General features: G+C 39.3%; 1 protein-coding gene across 1 annotated transcript in view; it reads right to left on the minus strand.

Annotated features, from left to right (window-relative positions):
* Window positions 1–21,887, minus strand: part of MANEA (mannosidase endo-alpha) — a 72,049-nt gene extending 50,162 nt beyond the window's left edge. Inside the window, exon 1 of the mRNA XM_052645981.1 lies at window positions 21,347–21,887. Coding sequence (XP_052501941.1) covers window positions 21,347–21,887 — 541 coding nt within the window. The remainder of the gene's footprint in view (window positions 1–21,346) is intronic.
* Between the last annotated feature and the right edge of the window lie 745 nt (window positions 21,888–22,632).

Genomic DNA, 22,632 nt, shown 5'->3' on the forward strand with positions numbered 1-22,632 from the left:
AGTACAGGACCTGTATGTGGTTAAATAATAAAAACCTAAAGTAAGTTAAAAAAATTAAAGCCCTGTATAAATGGAAAGATATACCATGCTTATGGAATAGAATATTCAACTTGTTATTGTTCAATAGTGGTATTATATTATTTTTAAAATGTCGTCTTTGCCAAAATTTATCTATACATTCAAGGCAATCCCACTCTAAATTCCACCAGGATATTTTAAAGATATGGAATAGTTGATATGGATAGGCAAAGAAATTACATAGCAAAAGAAATTTTCAAAGAGAACAAAAAGGAATAATATTATTTGCTTTCAGGAAGCTAAAGCAATCAAAACAGAACAGTATTGATGAAAGGAATAGACATATAAATTAATAGATTAGGAAAGAATCCTGAAATAAACAAATATAGTCGTTGGACATCTGATAAAAGTGAAAGAACACATAAATGGAGATGCTACAGTTTTCTTAATAAATAAAGTGAGAAATTTCCATACTACATTATTATCATAAAGAGAGCCATGCCCATTTTCCAGAGATGAAAGCCCTAATAGTCAACACAAGAGACCAAAATGCAGTACTTGGGTGCAATCTCAAAAACGACACAATGATCTCTGTTCGTTTCCAAGGCAAATCATTGAATAGCAGAGTAATTCAAGTCTATGCACCAACCAATAATGCTGAGGAAGCTGAAGTTGAAAGGTTCTATGAAGACCTACAGATCTTCCACAGCGAACACCAAAAAAAGATGTTCTTTTCATCATGGGAAGAGGCAACTTTGGCCCTGGAGTACAAAATGAATCAGCGCAAAGGCTAACAGAGTATTGTCATGAGAACACAGGGGTCATAGCAAACACCCTCTTCCAGCAACACAAGAGAAGACTCTACACATGAACATCATCAGATGGAAATAACAAAATCTGATTACATTCTTTGCAGTCGAAGATGGAGAAGCTCTATACAATCAGCAAAATCAAGACTAGGAGCTGACTGTGGCTCAGATCATGAATTCCTTATTGTCAAATTCAGAATAAATTGAAGAAAGTAGGGAAAACCACTAGGCCATTAGGTATAACCTAAATCATAACCTTTTGATTATACTGTAGAAGTGATAAACAGATTCAAGGGGTTAGAGCTGATACCGGGTCTGAAGAACTACAGATGGTGGTTCATGACACTGTACAGGAGGCAGTAACCTGGACTATTCCCAAGAAAAAGAAAAGCAAAAAGGCAAAATGGCTGTTTGAGGGACTCCTCAAACAAACAGCTGAGCAGAGAAGCTAAAGGCAAAGGAGAAAAGAAGAGATATAAGATCAGAATGCAGACTTTCAAAGAATAGCAAGGAGAGGTAAGAAGCCTTCCTCAGTAATCAATGCAGAGAAATAGAGGAAAACAATAGAATGGGAAACACTAGAGATATTTTCAAGAAAATTAGAGATAGCAAAGGAATATTTCATGCAAAGATAGGCACAATAAAAGACAGAAATGGTAGGGACCTAATAGAAGCAGAAGACATTAAGAAGAGGTGGCAAGAATACACAGAAGAACTATACAAAAACATCTGATGCAGATAACCACGACGGGTGTGATCATTCACTTAGAACCAGACATCCTGGAGTATAAAGTCAAGTGGGCCATAGGAATTATCATAACAAACAATGCTAACGGGGGGATTGGAATTCCAGTTGAGTTATTCCAAATTCTAAAAGATGATGCTGTGAAAGGGCTACATTCAATATGCAAGCAAATATGGAAACTCAGCAGTGGCCAGAGGACTGGCAAATGTCGGTTTCATTCCAATCCCAAAGAAGGGCAATGCCAAAGAATTTTCAAACTATCACACAATTGCACACATTTGACACGCTAGCAAAGTAATGCATAAAATTCTCCAAGCCAAGCTTCAACAGTACATTAAATGAGATCTTCCAGATGTTCAAGCTGGATTTAGAAAAGGCAGAGGAACCAGAAATCAAATTGCCAACATCCATTGGATCATGGAAAAAGAGTGTTCCAGAAAAACATTTAATTCTGCTTTATTGACTGTGCTAAAGCCTTTGACTTGGTGGATCACAACAAACTGTGGAAAATTCTTAAAGAAATGGGAATACCAGACCACCTTACCTGCCCTCTGAGAAACCTGTATGCAGGTTAAGAAGCAACAGTTAGAACCAGACATGGAACAACAGAATGGTTCCAAATTGGGAAAGGAGCTCATCAAGGTGTATATGGTCACCCTGCTTATTTAACTTATATGCAGAGTACATCATACAAAATGTCAGGCTGGAAAGCAAAAGCTGGAATAAAGATTGCAGGGAGAAATATCAATAACCTCAGATATGCAGAGGACACCACCCTTATGGCAGAAAGTGAAGAGGAACTAAAGAGCCTCTTGATGACGGTGAAAGAGGATAGTGAAAAAGCTGGCTTAAAACTCAACATTCAAAAAACTAAGATTGTGGCAAACAGTCATATCGCTTCATGGTAAAGAGATGGGAAAACAATGGAAACAGTGACAGACTTTATTTTCTTTTGCTCCAAAATCATGACAGATGGTGACTGCAGCCACGATATTAAAAAATGTTTGTTCCTTGGATGGAAAGCTATGACACACCTTAAGTGTTAGTTGCTCAATCGTGTCTGACTCTGTACTACTCCATGGGCTATAGCCTGCCAGGCTCCTTTGCCCATGGGATTCTCCAGGCAAGAATACTGGATTGAGTTGCCATTTCATTCTCCAGAGATCTTTCCAACCCAGGGACTGAACCTGGGTCTCTTACACTGGTAGGCAGATTCCTTACCAACTGAGCCACTAGGGAAGCCCATGACAAACCTAGACAGCATATTAAAAGGCAGCGTCATTACTTTGTGACAAAAGTCCATATAGTCAAAGCTATGGTTTTCCCAGTACTTATGCCATGGATGTGAGAATTGAACCATAAAGAAGGCTGAATGCTGAAGATTTCATGCTTCTGAACTGTGGTGATGGAGAAGACTCTTGCGAATCCCTTGGACTGAAAGAAAACCAAACCAGTCAATCCTAAAGGAAATCAACCCTGAATATTCACTGGAAGGATTGATGCTGAAGCTCCAATACTTTGGCCACCTGATGGGAAGAGCTGACTCATTAGAAAAGACACTGTTGCTGGAAAAGATCGGAAGAAGGGGATGACAGAGGACGAGATGGTAGGGTGGTATCACTCACTCAGTGGACATGAGTGTGAGCAAGCGCCAGCAGATGGTGAAGGAAACGGATGCCTGGCGTGCTTCAGTCCCTGGTGTTGCAGAGTCAGACACGAGTAAGCAACCGAACAAGAACTCTGAACCTACAAAAGATAATACGCTTTCAGGAAAAAAATGGCGAGGCAATTGGCAAAACAAAATCCTGACACACTCCCAAGAGAAAGTTATCGAAAGAATTAAACTCAGGTGTCTATAGCAATATGAAACTATCATCAACCTACATTTAAATATGAACTTTAAACTTAATACAAAAATAGTTACTCTAAAAGGAAATTTTATGACATTATGTTAGGTCCGTCTAGTCAAGGGTATGGTTTTTCCAGTGGTCATGTATGAATGTGAGAGTTGGACTGTGAAGAAAGCTGAGTGCCGAAGAATTGATGCTTTTGAACTGCGGTGTTGGAGAAGACTCTTGAGAGTCCCTTGGACAGCAAGGAGATCCAACCAGTCCATTCTAAAGGAGATCAGTCCTGGGCGTTCATTGGAAGGACTGATGCTAACACTGAAACTCTAGTACTTCGGCCACCTGATGCAAAGAGTTGATTCATTGGAAAAGACCCCGATGCTGGGAGGGATTGTGGGCAGGAGGAGAAGGGGACCACAGAGGATGAGATGGCTGGATGGCATCACTGACTCGATGGACATGGGTTTAAGTGAACTCCGGGAGTTGGTGATGGACAGGGAGGCCTGGCGTGCTGAGATTCATGGGGTCGCAAAGAGTTGGACATGACTGAGCGACTGAACTGAACTGAATGGAATGGGTTCATTTAAACTTCAAAAATCTAATTTGTCTTACTAAAGGAGAGGCCCCAGCAAGATGGTAGGAGGGGCAAAATTGTGTTTAGAATCAAACCCCATACCTGCCAGAGATGCTTGGAGGGCTCAAACAAAACTTTGTGCACACCAGGACCCAGGAGAAAGGAGCAGTGACCCCACAAGAGACTAACCCAGACCCGCCTATGATGTCCAGGAGGCCCCAGTGGAGGTGTGGGTCAGCAGTGGCACGCTTCAGGGCTAGGGACACTGAGTGCAGCAGCGCATGCATGAGACCTGGGAAGAAGGTAGCCGTCATCTTCACTACCTCCACAATCTGGTCTCAGGTCAACAGGGAGGGATCACAGCCGACAGAAAATTATATTACAGATTTACTGAACTTGTCCCCACCCATTAGAACAAGATCCAGTTTCCCCCACAGTCAGTCTCTTCAGGAAGCTTCCATAAGCCTCTTCTCCTTATCCTTAAGAGAGCAGACAGAAGGAAAACCACAATCGCAGAAAACTAATCAAACTGATCACAAGGCCCACAGCCTCGTCTAATTCAATGAAACTATGTGCCATTACATGTAGGGCCACACAAGACAAACAGGTCATGGTAGAGAGTTCTGACAAAACGTGGTCCACTGGACAACGGAATTGCAAAACACTTCAGTATTCTTGCCTTGAGAACCCCATGAACAGTATTAAGTGGCAAAAGATAAGATACTGAAAGATGAACTCCCCAGGTCAGTAGGTGCCCAATATGCTACTTGAGAAGAGTGGAGAAATAACTCCAGAAAGAATGAAGAGGTGGAGCCAAAGCGAAAACAATGCCTGTGACTGGTGATGGAAGTAAAGTCCAATGCAGTAAAGAACATTTAGCATAGGAACCTGGAATGTTAGGTCCATGAATCAACGTAAACTAGAAGTGGTCAAACAGGAGATGACGAGAATGAATATCAACATTTTAGGAATCAGTGAACTAAAACGGACTGGAATGGGTGAATTTAATTCAGGTAACCATTATATCTACTAATGTGGGCAAGAATTTCTTAGAAGAGATGGAGCAGCCTTCATAGTCAACAGAAGAGTCCTAAATGCATTACTCAGTTGCATTCTCAAAAAGAATACAATGATATCTGTTCATTTCCAAGGCAAACCATTCAATATCACAGTAAATCAGTCTATGCACCAACCACTAATGCTGAAGAACCTGAGGTCAAACGATTCAGTGAAGACCTATAAGACCTTCTGAACGGTTCTATGAAGACCTATAAGAGTTTCTAGAACTAACACCCAAAAAAGATGTCCTTTTCATTATAGGGGACTGGAATGCAAAAGTAGGAAGTCAAGAGATACCTGGAGTAAAAGGCAAATTTAGCCTTGGAATACAAAATGAAGCAAGGCAAAGGCTAATAGAGTTTTGCCAACAGAATGCATTGGTCATAACAAACACCCTCTTCCAACAACACAAGAGACAACTCTACACGTGAACAGCACCAGATGGTCAATACCAAAATCAGATTGATTATATTATTTGCAGCCGAAGATGGAAAAGCTCTGTACAGTCAGAAAAAATAAGACCATGAGCTGACTGTCGCTCAGATCATGAACTCCTTATTGCCAAATTCAGACTAAATTGAAGAAAGTAGGGAAAACCACTAGACCATTCAGGTATGACCTAAATCAAATCCATTACAACTATACAGTACAAATGACAAACAGATTCAAGGTATTGGAGCTGATAGAGTGCCTGAAGAATTATGGACAGAGGTTCATGACATTGTACAGTAGGCAGTGATCAAGACCATCCCCAACAAAAAGAAATGTAAAAAGGTAAAATGGTTGTCTGAGGAGGTCTTACAAATAGCTATGAAGAGAAGCAAAAGTCAAAAGAGCAAAGAAAAAATATACCCATTTGAATGCAGAGTTTCAAAGAATAGCAAGGAGAGATAAGAAAGCATTGCTCGGTGATCAGTGCAAAAAAATAGAGAAAAACAACAGAATGGGAAAGACTAGATCATTTCAAGAATCAGAGATACCAAAGGAACATTTCACGCAAAGATGGGTACAATAAAGGACAGAAATGGTAGGGACCTAACAGAAGCAGAAGATATTAAGAAGAGGTGGCAAGAATACAAGAAGAACTAGACAAAAAATATCTTCATGACCCAGATAACTCACCTAGAGCCACGCATCCTGGAATGCAAAGTCAAGTGGGCCTTAGGAAGCATCACTATGATCAAAGCTGGTAGAGGTGATGGAATTTAAGTTGAGCTATTTCAAATCCTGAAAGATGATGCTGTGAAAATGCTGCACTCAATATGCCAGCAAATTTGGAAAACTCAGCAGTGGCCACAGGACTAGAAAAGGTCAGTTTTCATTCAAATCCCAAAGAAAGGCAATGCCAAACAATGTTCAAGCTACTGCACAATGGCACTTATCTCACAGGCTAGCAAAACAATGCTCAAAATTCTCCAAGCAGGCTTCAACAATTCGTGAACCATGAACTTCCAGATGTTCAAGCTATATTTAGAAAAGACAGAGGAACCAGAGATCAAATTGTCAAAATCCACTGGATCATCGAAAAAGCAAGAGAGTGTCAGAAAAACATCTACTTCTGCTTTATTGACTACATCAAAGCCTTTGACTTTGTGGATCACAACAAACTGTGGAAAATTCTTAAAGAAATAGGAATACCAGACCACCCAACCTGTCTCCTGAGCTATCTGTATGAAGGTCATGAAGCAACAATTAGAACTGAACATGGAACAACAGACTGGTTACAAATCGGGAAAGGCGTACATCAAGGTTATATATTGTCACCATGCTTATTTAACTTATATGCAGAATACATCATGCAAAATGCTGGGCTGAATGAAGCACAACCTGGAATCAAGATTACTGGGAGGATTAATTAAAAAAGAAAAAAAAGATTGCCGGGAGAAATATCAGTAACCTCAGATAAGGAAATGACACTACGCTTATGGCAGAAAGCTAAGAACTAAAGAGCCTCTTGATGAAAGTAAAAGGAGAGTGAAAAAGCGGCTCAAAACTCAACATTCAGAAAACAAAGATCATAGCATCTGGTCCCATCACTTCATGGCAAATAGATGGGGAACAATGGAAACAGTGAGAGACTTTATTTTCTTGGGCTCCAAAATCATTGCAGATGGTGACTGCAGTCATGAAATTAAAGGAAGCTTAAGAAACTATGACCAACCTAGACAACATATTAAAAAGCAGAAACATTACTTTGCCGACAAAGGTCCATATAGTCAAAGCTATGGTTTTCCAGTAGTCATGTATGGATGTGAGAGTTGGACCATAAAGAAAGCTGAGCATGGAAGAATTGATGCTTTTGAACTGTGGTATTGGAGAAGACTCTTGAGAGTCTCTTGGATTGCAAGGAGATAAAACCAGTCAATCCTAAAGGAGATTGATCAGTCCTGAATATTCATTGGAAGGACTGATGCTGAAGCTGAAACTCCAATATTTTGGCCACCTGATGCAAAGAACTGACTCATTGGAAAAGACCCTGATGCTGGGAAAGATTGAAGGCAAGAGGAGACAGGGACGACAAGAGATGAAATGGTTGGATGGCATCACTGACTTGATGGACATGAGTTTGAGCATGCCGTGGGAGCTGGTGATAGACAGTGAAGCTAGGCCTGCTGCAGTCCATGGGGTCTCAAAGAGTTGGATATGACTGTGTGACTGAACTGAACTGTCTTACTATAAGTTCTGTTTCTTCTACTTTTATGTACAAATTTTAAAGACAGGAGTTTCAGAAATACAAAGTGTTGCCTTATAAAAACTGATAATTTTCAGCTTTGTTTCCATCTAGTGCTTTTCAAGTACCGATAAAGAAAACAAAAGGAAATCCAGGAGATGTGACTTATTCATCTTGAATCTAGCACAAGGCTGGGACATGGTAGAAATTTAATAAATAAATAGTGCTAAACTGAAGGAAAGGGAAGATAATTTTAAAGATATAGAGTAAATTATGTTTTGCTGAAGTATATTAGTTTTCTATTACTGCTATAATGAATTAACACAAATTTAATGGCTTAAAACAATGAAAATGTATAACCTTACAGTTTTACAGGTCAGAATTTGACATGGGTCTACTAGGCTAACATCAAGAGGGTTCACTGAACTACATTCCTTTCTAGAGGTTTCAAGGAAGAGCTGTTTCCTTGCTGTTGTTAGCTTACAGAAGACACCACATTATGTGGCTGTTGACTTTTCTAACCCCATTTTCAAAGGCAGGCACCACAAACTAAGTCCTTTTTAGATCATTTATCTCCAACTTAGATCACTTATCTCTTATTTAGATGACTTATCTCTCGTTTCCCTCTTCTACTTTTAGGGACTCTAGTAATTATATTGGTCCTATTTCAAGGTCAACTGATTAGCAACCCTAATTATACATCTGCAACCTTAATTCCTTTTGACTTGTAAGACAACATATTCAAAGATTCCAGAGATTAGAATGTGTACATCTTGGGGGCCATTATTCTGAATACCCCACTATGTTTTTTTGAGCATTTTATAGAAAATTAAAAAATGGAAAGTACTTGCCTATGGTACTTTAAAGACTTGAAAAGGATATATATCTATCAGTGGCTACTTCTATCTGATACATTATTATAATGGTTAGAGTTTAAATATTGCATTAATAGTTCATTTTAATTTCATCATTCTTTTCTCGGGGGAAAAAAAAAAGGTTAGACCACTAATATTTAAAACACATAACACTTTAATTGTAAAACAAATAATTAATCAGCTTGTACTGGGTGATACAAAAGTATAATTATTTCACACAGCAATTTCAATAAAAGGAAAAACAAGGATATTTATATCAAAGAAAAATATGAATTTTAAACAAGTCAAAGCACATTCATACAGCAATTTAAATAGCCTTCACTGACTATCTTCTTCAATTCAAAAAATGCCAGTGTCAGCAGGAAAAGTCCATGGACCAAAATAGTGTTCTGTGTCCACAATTTTTATAACAAGTCCAGTTATTCTTTGTCTAATAATGATAAGTATAATAGGAATTGACATCAGCAACATGGTACCATAAGATGGTCAGCGAATGAGACATCCTTATATTACTTTAGTGGTTATTTCGGGATCTAATACCTTACTCCAGTACCTTACTCCAAGGGACCTGTGAGGAATCTCTTCCAATAATATGGCAAGGAAGAAACAGACAAACAGGGCTACCGAACCAGTGTGTGCTCAGTCACACAGCCGTCTCCAACTCTTGGCAACTCCATCGACAAGCCCACTAGACTCCTCTGTTCATGGGATTTTCCAGGCACGAATACTGGGATGGGTTGCTATTTCCTCCTTCAGGGCATCTTCCCAACCCAGGCATTGAACCTTCCCACCCCAGGGATTGAACTCGAATCTCCTGCACTGCAGGTGGATTCTTTACTAGGCCAGTAAATCTGCCTAGACCTCCACTAGCTGCTATCAGGCAAAAACTGACAGAACGCTGTCCATGGCAGGCACTTAGGCATGAAAGAAAACTTGCCTAAGTCCAGCTTTCACCAAAGGATCTGAATTTGGTTAGAGAGTATGAAGTATGAAAAACTTCCTGGTGCTGCAAACACTGAACAAGCCTGATTTATCCAGTGGAGGCAACTCCTCCCTTACGGGATAAAGAAAGCAGCTGGGCAGGATATGGCTGGAGAAATCCATTTCTCTTCACCTGGAGTACGAAAGTGAGAGCTTCACAACTCAGGAAAGGGGGGATGATGGCAAAGAGGAGGAAAGGGACACCACTGAACAGAAAGTCCACCCATGAGCCTACTGGAAACCACCCACTGATGTGGCTCACTGGGCCTATCAGCACCCTCAATGCACCTCAGCGCTACAGCCCACACCTCCCTCCTCAATGCACCTCAAGGCTACAGCCCACACCTCCCTCCTCAATGCACCTCAAGGCTACAGCCCACACCTCCCCCTTGAATGCACCTCAGCCCTACAGCCCACACCTCCCTCCTCAATGCACCTCAAGACTACAGCCCACACCTCCCCCTTCAATGCACCTCAAGACTACAGCCCACACCTCCCTCCTCAATGCACCTCAAGGCTACAGCCCACACCTCCCTCCTCAATGCACCTCAAGGCTACAGCCCACACCTCCTCCCACTTTGCCATGAGTTCCTTGTGCTTGCTCCTGTGTAAGCCTCCAGAAATGTATTCTGGAAAACAGGAAGTCCACTAAGATAACAAACCACCACAATCAATAACGCATGAGTGAGAAACTACAAAAACCTTGATCTATAGTGGCCACTTTCTGGATACCAAGAGGTTTCCAAAAGCCAGCCTGGGAAAATGTTAAAAACTGAGAAGGCATTTATGCTTAAAAATTTTCCCCAAAGGGTAAGAAGTATACTGGAGCAGATACAGCTTTACAAGGGAAAAAAACTCAAATATCAACATTATAAAGATACCAATGGCATATGCAAAAGGCACAAGCAGAGCTAAGGAGATATCGACTACTTCAAATGTGACAGCATCAACATATATCCACAAGAACAATAAAAAAAAAATCAAGGAAATACAGCATCACAGAAAGAAAATAGTATTGATATTTTCCAGCAAGCAAGCTAGAACATGCCAAATATACAATCTAATAAAGAATTCAAATTAGCTGTTCCAAAGGAACTCAACAAATTACAAGAAAACTTAGAAAGACACATCAATGAATTCAAGAATAAAAAGATGAACAAATGATTCTTTAGTAAAGAGAAGGAAATTATTGAAATTGTTAAAGAGAACCAAACAAAATTCAATGAATGACCTGAAGTATGCAGTGCAACATGGCTGCCCATATGGAAGAAAAAAAATGTAACTTAGAGGGTGGGAATTTTAAAATGATAGAAGAGGGAATTTAAACTAAAAGAGAACAAAGAAATTCTATGTGATCAATGGAAATCCATCAAAAAGACAAATATCAGGATAATCAGGATTCCAGACAGAGAAGGGGGAGGGCAGGGAGTTAAAGAAATGAGAGGTGAAAATTTCCAAAATCTGAGGAAAGACTTGGACATATAAGTTTACAAAGCTAATAGATCATCCTGCTATCTCAAAGCAAAAAGACACCCTCTAAGACTTTAAAGGCAGGCAGGGGCAGGGTGGGGTGGGGTGGGGAGGGAGAAAGGAATGGAAGCTACAATGGACTACCATTAGGATTTCTCTGCAGGCCAGGGGACAGTGGAAAGACATGTTTGAAGAGTTCAAAGATAAAAATGCCCAGCAAAGAATGGTTTATCTAGCAAAGCTGTGCTTCCCTGGTGGCTTAGATGGTAAAGAATCTCCCTGCAATGCGGGAGACTTGGGTTTGATCCGTGGGTCAGAAAGATTCTTCTGGAGAAGGGAATGGCTACCTGCTCCCGGAGAATTCCTTGGACAGAGGAGCCTGGTGGGCTACAGTCCATGGGGTCGAAAAGAGGTGAACATGATTGAATGACTAATTTCTCTGCAGAAACTCTTCAGGCCAGGGGGACAGTGGAATGACATATTTGAAGAGGTGAAAGATAAAAGTTCCCAACCAAGAATGGTTTATCTAGCAAAGTTATCCTTCAGATACAAAGAAGTAAAGACTTCCAGACAAACAACATCTAAGGGAGTTCACCACCACTACATCAGCCTTGTACTTAACGCTAAAAGGAGTTCAAGCTAAAATGAAAACAAGCTAATCAGTCACATGAAAGCACACAAAATTACACAATACACTGGGAAAGAACAGAAATATACAGTTAGATTTAGAAAACTGTAACTATGTAGTAGGATGGTGTGTTAACCACTCAACAAGAGTACAAAGTCTAAATGAAAGAGGAGGAAAAGAATAGCTACTATAAGTTATTCAGAAATATGCAACAAAAAGAGGTAAACTGTGACATCAATAATATAAAGGGAGGAGCAAAATGGTAGACACTTTACTGTTGTTCAGTCCCTAAGCTGTGTCTGTCTCTCTGTGGCCCCATGGAATGCAGCACGTGAGGTTCCTCTGACTTCCACCATCTCCTGGAGTTTGCTCAAATTCATGTCCATTGAGTCGGTATTACTATCTAACCATCTTATCCTCTACACACGAAGGAAAAACTTTACAAGTTAAAAAGAAATTGTTATTAGCCTAAACTGGACTGTTTTATCTGTAAGATATTATAACTAACTCTTTGGTAAAAATGACAATATACAGCCCTGAGGTACTCTTTCCTATTTGGAACCAGTCTGTTGTTCCATGTCCGGTTCTAACTGTTGCTTCCTGACCTGCATACAGATTTCTCAAGAGGCAGATCAGGTGGTATGGTATTCCCATCTCTTTCAGAATTTTCCACAGTTTCTTGTGAGCCACACAGTCAAAGGCTTTGGCATAGTCAATAAAGCAGAAATAGATGTTTTTCTGGAACTCTCTTGCTTTTTTCCATGATCCAGCGAATGTTGGCAATTTGATCTCTGGTTCCTCTGCCTTTTCTAAAACCAGCTTGAACATCAGGGAGTTCACAGTTCACATATTGTTGAAGCCTGGCTTGGAGAATTTTGAGCATTACTTTACTAGCATGTGAGATGAGTGCAATTGTGCAGTAGTTTGAGCATTCTTTGGCATTGCCTTTCTTTGGAATCGGAATGAAAACTGACCTTTTCCAGTCCTGTGGCCACTGCTGAGTTTTTCAAATTTGCTGGCATATTGAGTGCAGCACTTTCACAGCATCATTTTCAGGATTTGAAATAGCTCCACTGGAATTCCATCACCTCCACTAGCTTTGATCATAGTGATGCTTTCTAAGGCCCACTTGACTTCACATTCCAGGATATCTGGCTCTAGATGAGTGATCACACCATTGTGATTATCCAGGTCATGAAGATCTTTTTTGTAGAGTTCTTCTGTGTATTCTTGCCATCTCTTCTTGATATTTTCTGCTTCTGTTAGGTCCATACCATTTCTGTCCTTTATTGAGCCCATCTTTGCATGAAATGTTCCCTTGGTATCTCTAATTTTCTTGACGAGATCTCTAGTCTTTCCCATTCTGTTGTTTTCCTCTATTTCTTTGCATTGATCACTGAAGAAGGCTTTCTTATCTCTTCTTGCTATTCTTTGGAACTCTCCATTCAGATGCTTATATCTTTCCTTTTCTCTTTGCTCTTCGCCTCTCTTCTTTTCACAGCTATTTGTAAGGCCTCCCCAGACAGCCATTTTGCTTTTTTAAATTTCTTTGCCATTGGGATGGTCTTGATCCCTGTCTCCTGTACAATGTCACGAACCTCCATCCATAGTTAATCAGGCACTCTATCTATCAGATCTAGGCCCTTAAATCTGTTTCTCACTTCCACTGTATAATCAAAAGGGATTTTATTTAGGTCATACCTGAATGGTCTAGCGGTTTTCCCTACTTCAATTTAAGTGAATTTGGTAAGAAGGAGTTCATGATCTGAGTCACAGTCAGCTCCTGGTCTTGTTTTTGTTGACTGTATAAAGCTTCTCCATCTTTGGCTGCAAAGAATATAATCAATCTGATTTCAGTGTTGACCATCTGGTGATGTCCATGTGTAGAGTCTTCTCTTGTGTTGTTGGAAGAGGGTGTTTGCTATGACCAGTGCGTTTTCTTGGCAAAACTCTACTAGTCTGCCCTGCTTCATTCTGCATTCCAAGACCAAATTTGCCTGTTACTCCAGGTGTTTCTTGACTTCCTACTTTTGCATTCCAGTCCCCTGTAATGAAAAGGACATCTTTTGGGGGGTCTGAGTTCTAAAAGGTCGTGTAGGTCTTCATAGAACCGTTTAACTTCAGCTTCTTCAGCATTACTGGTTGGGGCACAGACTTGGATTACTGTGATGTTGAATGGTTTGCCTTGGAAATGAACAGAGATCATTCTGTCGTTTTTGAGACTGCATCCAAGTACTCGATTTTGGACTCTTTTGTTGACCATGATGGCTACTCCATTTTTCCTGAAGGATTTCTGCCCACAGTAGTAGATATAATGATCATCTGAGTTAAATTCACCCATTCCAGTCCATTTTAGTTTGCTGATTCCTAGAATGTCGATGTTCACGCTTGCCATCTCGTTTGACCACTTCCAATTTACCCTGAATCATGGACCTGACATTTCAGGTTCCTATGCCATATTGCTCTTTACAGTATCAGATCTTGCTTCTATCACCAATTACAGCCACAACTGGGTATTGTTTTTGCTTTGGCTCCATCCCTTCATTCTTTCTGGAATTATTTCTCCACTGATCTCCAGTAGTGTGTTGGGCACCTACTGACCTGGGGTCTGTATACTGTCACCCTGCTTATTTAACTTATATACAGAGTACATCATGAGAAATGCTGGACTGGAAGAAACACAAGCTGGAATCAAGATTGCCAGGAGAAATATCAATAACCTCAGATATGCAGATGACACCACCCTTATGGCAGAAAGTGAAGAGGAACTCAAAAGCCTCTTGATGAAAGTGAAAGAGGAGAGTGAAATACTTGGCTTAAAGCTAAACATTCAGAAAATGAAGATCATGGCATCTGGTCCCATCACTTCATGGGAAATAGATGGGGAAACAGTGGAAACAGTGTCAGACTTTATTTTTGGGGGCTCCAGAATCACTGCGGATGGTGACTGCAGCCATGAAATTAAAAGACGCTTACTCCTTGGAAGAAAAGTTATGACCGACCTAGATAGCATATTCAAAAGCAGAGACACTACTTTGCCGACTAAGGTCCATCTAGTCAAGGCTATGGTTTTTCCTGTGGTCATGTATGGATGTGAGAGTTGGACTGTGAAGAAGGCTGAGCACCAAAGAATTGATGGTTTTGAACTGTGGTGTTGGAGAAGACTCTTGAGAGTCCCTTGGACTGCAAGGAGATACAACCAGTCCATTGTGAAGGAAATCAGCCCTGGGATTTCTTTGGAAGGAATGATGCTAAAGCTGCAACTCCAGTACTTTGGCCACCTCATGCGAAGAGTTGACTCATTGGAAAAGACTTTGATGCTGGGAGGGATTGGGGGCAGGAGGAGAAGGGGACTACGGAGGATGAGATGGCTGGATGGCATCACGGACTCGATGGACGCTGAGTCTGAGTGAACTCCGGGAGTTGGTGATGGACAGGGAGGCCTGGAGTGCTGCAATTCATGGGGTCACAAAGAGTTGGACACGACTGAGGGACTGAACTGAACTGAAGTTGGTAAAAATAAAACAAAAATCAAGAGCAGATCAATAAAAGACAAAAAAGGAGGAGAAAGAGCATACCATCATGGATAATAACCTTTACAAATGCAGGCAGAAAAGACAATAATGGAAATACAAAACCAACACACAATGAGGTAGCATTAATAAATCTTTTAATTTAATGCCATTAATAAGAGAAGCTAAAGGCAAAGGAGAAAAGGAGAGATATACCCATTTGAATGCAGAGTTCCAAAGAATAGCAGGAGAGATAAGAAAGCCTTCCTCCGTGATCAGTGCAAGGAAACGGAGGACAACAGAATGGGAGAGACTGAAGGTATCTTCAAGAAAATTAGAGATACTAAGGGAACATTTCATGCAAAGATGGGCACCATAAACGACAGAAATGGAATGGACCTAACAGAAGCAGAAGACATTAAGAAGTGGTGGCAATAATACACACAAGAACTATACAAAAAAACCCATTAATGACCCTGATAACCATGACTGGCGTGATCACTCACCTAGAGCCAGACATCCTGGAATGTGAAGTCAAGTTGGCCACAGGAAAAATGACGAACAAAGCTAGTGGAGGTGATGGAATTCCAGTTGAGCTATTTCAAATCCTAAAAGATGATGCTGTGAAAATGCTACACTCAATATGCCAGCAAATTTGGAAAACTCAGCAGTGGCCACAGGACTGGAAAAGGTCATTTTTCATTTTAATTCCAAAGTAAGGCAATGCCAAAGAATGTTCAAACTACCACACAATTGTATCCATCTCACACACTAGCAAAGTAACGCTTAAAATTCTCCATTCTAGGCTTCAACAGTATGTGAACTGAGAATCTCCAGATGTTCAAGCTGTATTTATAAAAGACAGAGGAACCAGAGATCAAATTGCCAACATCCACTAGATCACCGAAAAAGCAGGAGAGTTCCAGAAAAACACCTACTTCTGCTTTATTGACTACATCAAAGCCTTTGACTGTGTGGATCACAAGAAACTGTGGAAACTTCTGAAAGAGATGGGAATACCAAACCACCTTAGCTGCCTCCTTAGCTATCTGTATGCAGGTCAAGAAGCAACAGTTAGAATTGGACATGGAACAACAGACTGGTTCCAAATCGGGAAAGGAGTATGTCAAGGCTGTATATTGCCACCCTGCTTATCTAACTTATATGTAGAGTACATCATGCAAAATGCCAGGCTGGATGAAGCACAAGCTGAAATCATGATTGCCAGGAGAAATATCCATAATCTCAAGATACATAGATGACACCACCTATATGGCAGAAAGTGAAAAGAAACTAAAGAGCCTCTTAATGAAAATGAAAGAGGAGAGTGAAAAAGCTGGCTTAAAACTCAACATTCAGAAAACGAAGATCATGGCATCAGGTCCCATTACTTAATAGCAAATAGAGGAGGAAACAATGGAAACAGGGACAGACTTTGTTTCGTGGGTTCCAAATTCACTGCAGATGGTGACAGCAGCCATGAAATTAAGATACTGGCTCCTTGGAAGAAAAGCTATGACCAATCTAGACAGCATATTGAAAAGCAGAGACATTACTTTGCTGACAAAGGTCCATCAAGTCAAAGCTATGTTTTTCCGGTAGTCATGTATGGATGTGAGAATTGGACCATAAAGAAAGCTGAGCACTGAAGAAACTGTGCTGTCAGAGAAGACTCTTTGAGAGTTTCTTGGACTGCAAGGTGATCAAACTATTCAATCCTAAAGGAAATCAGTCCTGAATACTCATTGGAAGGACTAATGCTAAAGCTGAAGCTCCAATACTTTGGCCACTTGATGCGAATAACTGACTCACTGCAAAGACCCTGATGCTGGGAAAGACTGAAGGCAGGAGGAGGAAGGGACGACAGAGGATGAGATAGTAGGATGGCACCACTGACTTGATAGACATGAGTCTGAGCATGCTCCAGGATTTTGTGATGGACAAGGAAGCCTGACATGCTGCAGTCCATGGGGTCACAAAGAGGACTGAATAAGTCCTTACGTATTAACAACTACTCTAAACAAAAGTGGATTGAATTCAGCAAGCAAAAGGCACATAAGGGCCTGGAAGGATGAAAAACAAGAGCCAACTCTATGGTTCCAACAAGAAAGCTTTAAGGATCCCCATAAACTCAAAGTGAAAGGATGAAAAGGCATCCCATTCAGGTGGGAACCAAAAGGAAGCCATGACAGCTATACTTGTAACAATCAAAAGAGTTGGAAAATCTAAAGATACATGAAAAATAAACAAGAAACTCCCGAACAACCAATGGGTGAAAGAAGAAATCAAAATAGGAACCAAAGATTATCTTAAAACAAATGAAAATAAAATCACTTTCTACTAAACCTATCAGTTCAGTCACTCAGTTATGTCCGACTCTTTGTGATCCCATGGACTGCAGCACACCAGGCCTCCCTGTTCACCACCAACCCCCGAAGCCACCTCAAAGTCATGTCCATCGTGTCGGCGATGCCATCCAATCATCTCATCCTCTGTCATCCCCTTCTCCTCACGCCTTCAATCTTTCCAAGCATCAGGGTCTTTTCCAATGAGTCAGTTCTTCGCATCAGGTGGCCAAAGTATTGGAGTTTCAGCTTCAGCATCAGTCTTTCCAATGAATATTCAGAACTGATTTCCTTTAGGATTGACTAGTTGGATCTCCTTGCAGTCCAAGGGTCTTCTCCAACAGCACAGTTCAAAAGCATCAATTCTTCAGTGCTCGGCTTTCTTTACAATCCAACTCTCACATCCATACATGACTACTGGAAAAACCAGAGCTTTGAGTAGACGGACCTTTGTTGGCAAAATAATATCTCTGCTTTTTAATATACTGTCTAGGTTGGTCATAACTTTTCTTCCAAGAAGCAAGCGTCTTTTAATTTCATGGCTGCAGTCACCATCTGCAGTGATTTTGGAGCCCCCAAAATAAAGTCTCTCACTGTTTCCACTGTTTCGCTAGCAATTTTCCATGAAGTGATGGGACCAGATGCCATGATCTTAGTTTTCTGAATGTTGAGTTTTAAGTCAAACTTTTTCACTCTCCTCTTTCACTTTCTTATGGGATGCTCCAAAAGCCATTCTGAAAAGGATATTTGTAGTCATAAAATAAAGATGTTAAGAAATGGGAAAACTTACAAAGAAACAATCTGGCTTTACACCTCTAGGACCTAATACATGACAAGAGGACCAAGAACATCCTTTGGTGCTAGGAAAATTGGATAGCTATACACAGAAAAGAAAGTTGGGTCTATCCTATACTACTCACAAAAAGCACCTTGAAAGAGATCAAAGACTTAAAATATAAGACAGACCTGATATAAAACTCCCTGAAGTAAACACAGGGAAGACCGTTGACACTGGTCTTGCTACTGATATCTTGCATATGACACCAAAAGCACATATAACAAAAGAAATATCTTAAAGTAGGACTATGTCAATCTTAAGAGCTTCTACAGAGCAAAAGCAACAATAACGTAATTAAAAGATATATACTGAATAGGAGAAATTATATTGCATATCATATAATGAATAAGGGGTTAATATCCATCATTTACAAAAATTCATATAACTCAGTAACAAAAGGACTCTTGCCTGGAAATTCCATGGACGGAGGAGCCTGGTAGGCTGCAGTCCATGGGGTTGCGAAGAGTCGGACACAACTAAGCGACTTCACTTTCACTTTTCACTTTCATGCACTGGAGAAGGAAATGGCAACCCAATCCAGTGTTCTTGCCTGGAGAATCCCAGGGACGGCGGAGCCTGGTGGGCTGCCGTCTATGGGGTCACACAGAGTCGGACACGACTGAAGTGACTTAGCAGCAGCAGCAGCAGCAGTAACTAAAACCAGGCCTTTTTCCAAAGAAGACTTACAAATGGCCAATGGGCAAATGAAAAAATTACTAATCACTTGGAAAATATTTACAAGTCAAAACCACAGTGAGATACCCTTTTGTACCTATATCAACAGCTACCATCAAAAAAACAAGAGATAACAAGTGTTATTGAAGATATAGAGAAAAGAGAATCCTCTTATACTGTATCAATGTAAACTGACACAGTCACTATGAAAAACGGTATGGAGGATCCTTAAAAAAACTAAAACTAGAAATACTAGATGACTCAGTAATCCAACTCCTGGGCATACACCTGGAGAAAATGATAATTCAAAAAGATACATGCATCCAGTGTTCACTGCAGTGCTATTTACAATAGCCAGAAGATGGAAGCAACCTAAATTTTCATCAACAGAGGAATGGATAAAGAAGTGGTACATAAACACAATGGAATATTACTCAGCCATAAAAAGGAACAAAATCGTGCCATTAGTGGAGACATGGATGGACCTAAAGACTGTTGTAGAGAGCAAAGTAAGTCAGTAAAACTATTATTGTATATTAAGGCATATATGTGCAATCTAGAAAAATGGTATAGATGCACTATTTGCAAAGTAGAAATAGAGACACAGACACAGAGAACAAATGTATGGATACCAAGAGGTGAAAAGGGAGTGAATGAAATTGATTGGAAGATTGGGATTGACATTTATACACACTATGTGTAAAACAGGTAACTGAAGAGACCTACTATAGCACAGGGAACTCTATTCAATGCTCTGTGGTGACCTACATGGGACGGAAATCCAAAACTGGGGGAATATATGTACAGCTATGGCTGATTCACTTTGCTGTACAACAGAAACACTACAAAACAACTATACTCAATTAAAAAAAGAAAAACAAGTCATCTTGCACAAAGTTGATTTATAATAGATTCACAGGTCTCTGTATTATTTTGTTCATGAAAAAATCTTGTATGTCTCTCTACCCATAGCAGCTTAACAGTGAGTTGGCACCTTTTGAAGAATCAGAAAAATTTAAGAACACTCAGTTTCTCCTTTTGGCCCTAGTGGTAGAGACACTAAGAAGACAGAATCAAAACAGGGACAGTTTTATGAAGGGTGTATTAATGAGTTGAATTTTCATATACTCAATTACATATTTTTCTATATTATTTATCTGTGGGACATGATTCTATGTAAATACATGTAACTGAAGGGACAGAAATTAGAGGGAAGAAAAAGTTGAAGGGAAGAGGGGAAAACAGTAGGAATACTTTGTGACTTCCCATCAGATAAAGGTGCATATTGTAAATGTCAGACCAATCATAAAATAAAGGAATATATCTAATAAGTCAGAAAAGAATATAAAATGGACCAAACATTTTCAATACAAGTAGAGGCAGAAAAAATTGGGGAAAAGGACTAGAACAGATGTGATAAATGGAAAACAAATAGCAAAATGAAACATGTAAAATCAACTATATCAATATTAAAATAAATGAAATAAACAGGTGTTAAAAAAGGAGATTGTCAAACTAGTTTTTTTTTTTTTTAAGAAAGACCAAATTATATGCTACATGCCTAAAATTTGAAACAGTACAAATGTGCACCAAGATGAATGCAGAAACAAATCGCTATAATTATACAATGGAATAAGACTGGCAATAATGACTAAATTTCAGAACAGCATGCTGAGTAAATGACTCCCCCCTACACACATATATACACACAAATATTTAATGATTCTATTTTTATTTAATAGTAAAACATTTACAACAACTACTCTACATGATACATAGTTTCCTTGAATGTAGGGAGAGCTAAACAACAGACAAAAATTTGGGGGCTATAGAATATTTTACTTCTTATTGGGGTGATATTTAAACAGATGTATAACATAAAGTGAGAGAATTCATTGTATCTTATGTCAATCAGAATTTTATAAAATTCAGAGTATTAAATTAGAAATCAATAAAAATAATACACCCAGAAATGTTAGTGTTAACATGTTATAACAACAGTTTAATCTAGAATTTGTATGTTTAAAATTATAAACTTATAATGCAAGACTAATTAATAATTTCTGACCCCATGGACTGTAGTCCGCCAGGCTCCTCTGTCCATGGGATTTTCCAAGCAAGAATACTGGCATGGGTTGCCATTTCCTTCTCCAGGGATCTTTCCAACCCAGGGATAGAATCCCTGTCTCCTGCATTGCAGGTGAAATGTTTGCTGCTGAGCCAGCAGGGAAGGTCAATTAGTAATTAATGTTCTACAAAAATTTACTGATACATTCACATACATATCTAAAATACTTACCAATTGAAGCTGAGTACATTTGTTTCATGTGAGTTTCGATGACAGAAGGATCCCGAGAGCTGTAACTTCCCAACTCAGGATAAAACCTGGAGCCAATGTCATCAGGGGGGTTGTGCTTCCCTTTGGGATATTTCTTGGTTATCCTAGGGTCCCAGTGTGAGAGAACTGGATGGTCCCAATGTATATATTTACCATCAAATTGTGGATTTCCATACCAACTGTAATAAAATACATGTAAGTAATAATTCAGAGGTGGCAGTTGTTCTGGATGAGCTTCAGAGGCTACGGAAGCTTTCACAGTGATTTCCTCAGTTTTTAAGTTCTTGATGTTTGTTTCACTGCTGATTTTGTCACTCTTTTGAGAATCAAAACCTTTCGTCAAATGAGTTTGTTGCCGAATTTCTGGAAGAAGCTCAAGTCCAAAAGGATCTCCAAAAGCTGCTTTATTTGGTCTCAGCATTTTTAAACCCATCATCAGAGAGAAAATAAATAGAATAAAAAGTGACAAAATGAAGCAAGTCCTTCTTCGAAATTTTGCCATGATGTCATCCTTTAAACTCCAAAATGGTAAATGTTTAGCTGTAACATATTGAAAAACAACTATTAGTAAGTGGTATTAATAATATTTTCCAATATATTCAAAAGGAAAACTAAAATCCATAAAGTTTGTTACACTGAAAAATTTTAAAGAGTATTATGATATTTAACAATTAATAGCTACAGAAAGAATCTATACATAATTAGACTAAATAGCAGTATTTATTTGGAAATATCACAATTACATTTTTGTCAGATAAAGATTTTAAGCATGTTTTTTAAGAAAGTGAATATATTCTTCACCCTTTGGACAGATTTTACATATACTGCTATAGAAAAGAAACATTCCACCCGGAGACTAAAATTTTCTAAATATAAAATAAAAACTTCAGATTTAAAAAGGAACTATTTATAAATATATAAAAAGCCTAGTCATTCAACAAACTTAATTTCAACAAACTTATTATTTGACTGCATCAATTATAATCACCTTTTTTTCCCCACCCCATTTCACCAACTCAAGTGTTATACTCAATTTTGATCTTGTCTCTCATCTCGCATTATGGAATAAATTACACACATCAGAATTTTATGTCCCATGTGTTCCTTAAACATTTTTAAAATTTTCCTCCTTTTGTCTCTCTATGGTTCAGTCTGAATATTTTCTTCTGAACTATCTTCAATTTCCTGACTCTCTTCAATGGCAACTAATTTCAGTTATAAATTTAGTCTTAAAATTTTCATTTAAT

Source organism: Budorcas taxicolor, chromosome 9 (assembly GCF_023091745.1).
Source record: "Budorcas taxicolor isolate Tak-1 chromosome 9, Takin1.1, whole genome shotgun sequence".
Lineage (NCBI taxonomy): Eukaryota > Metazoa > Chordata > Mammalia > Artiodactyla > Bovidae > Budorcas > Budorcas taxicolor.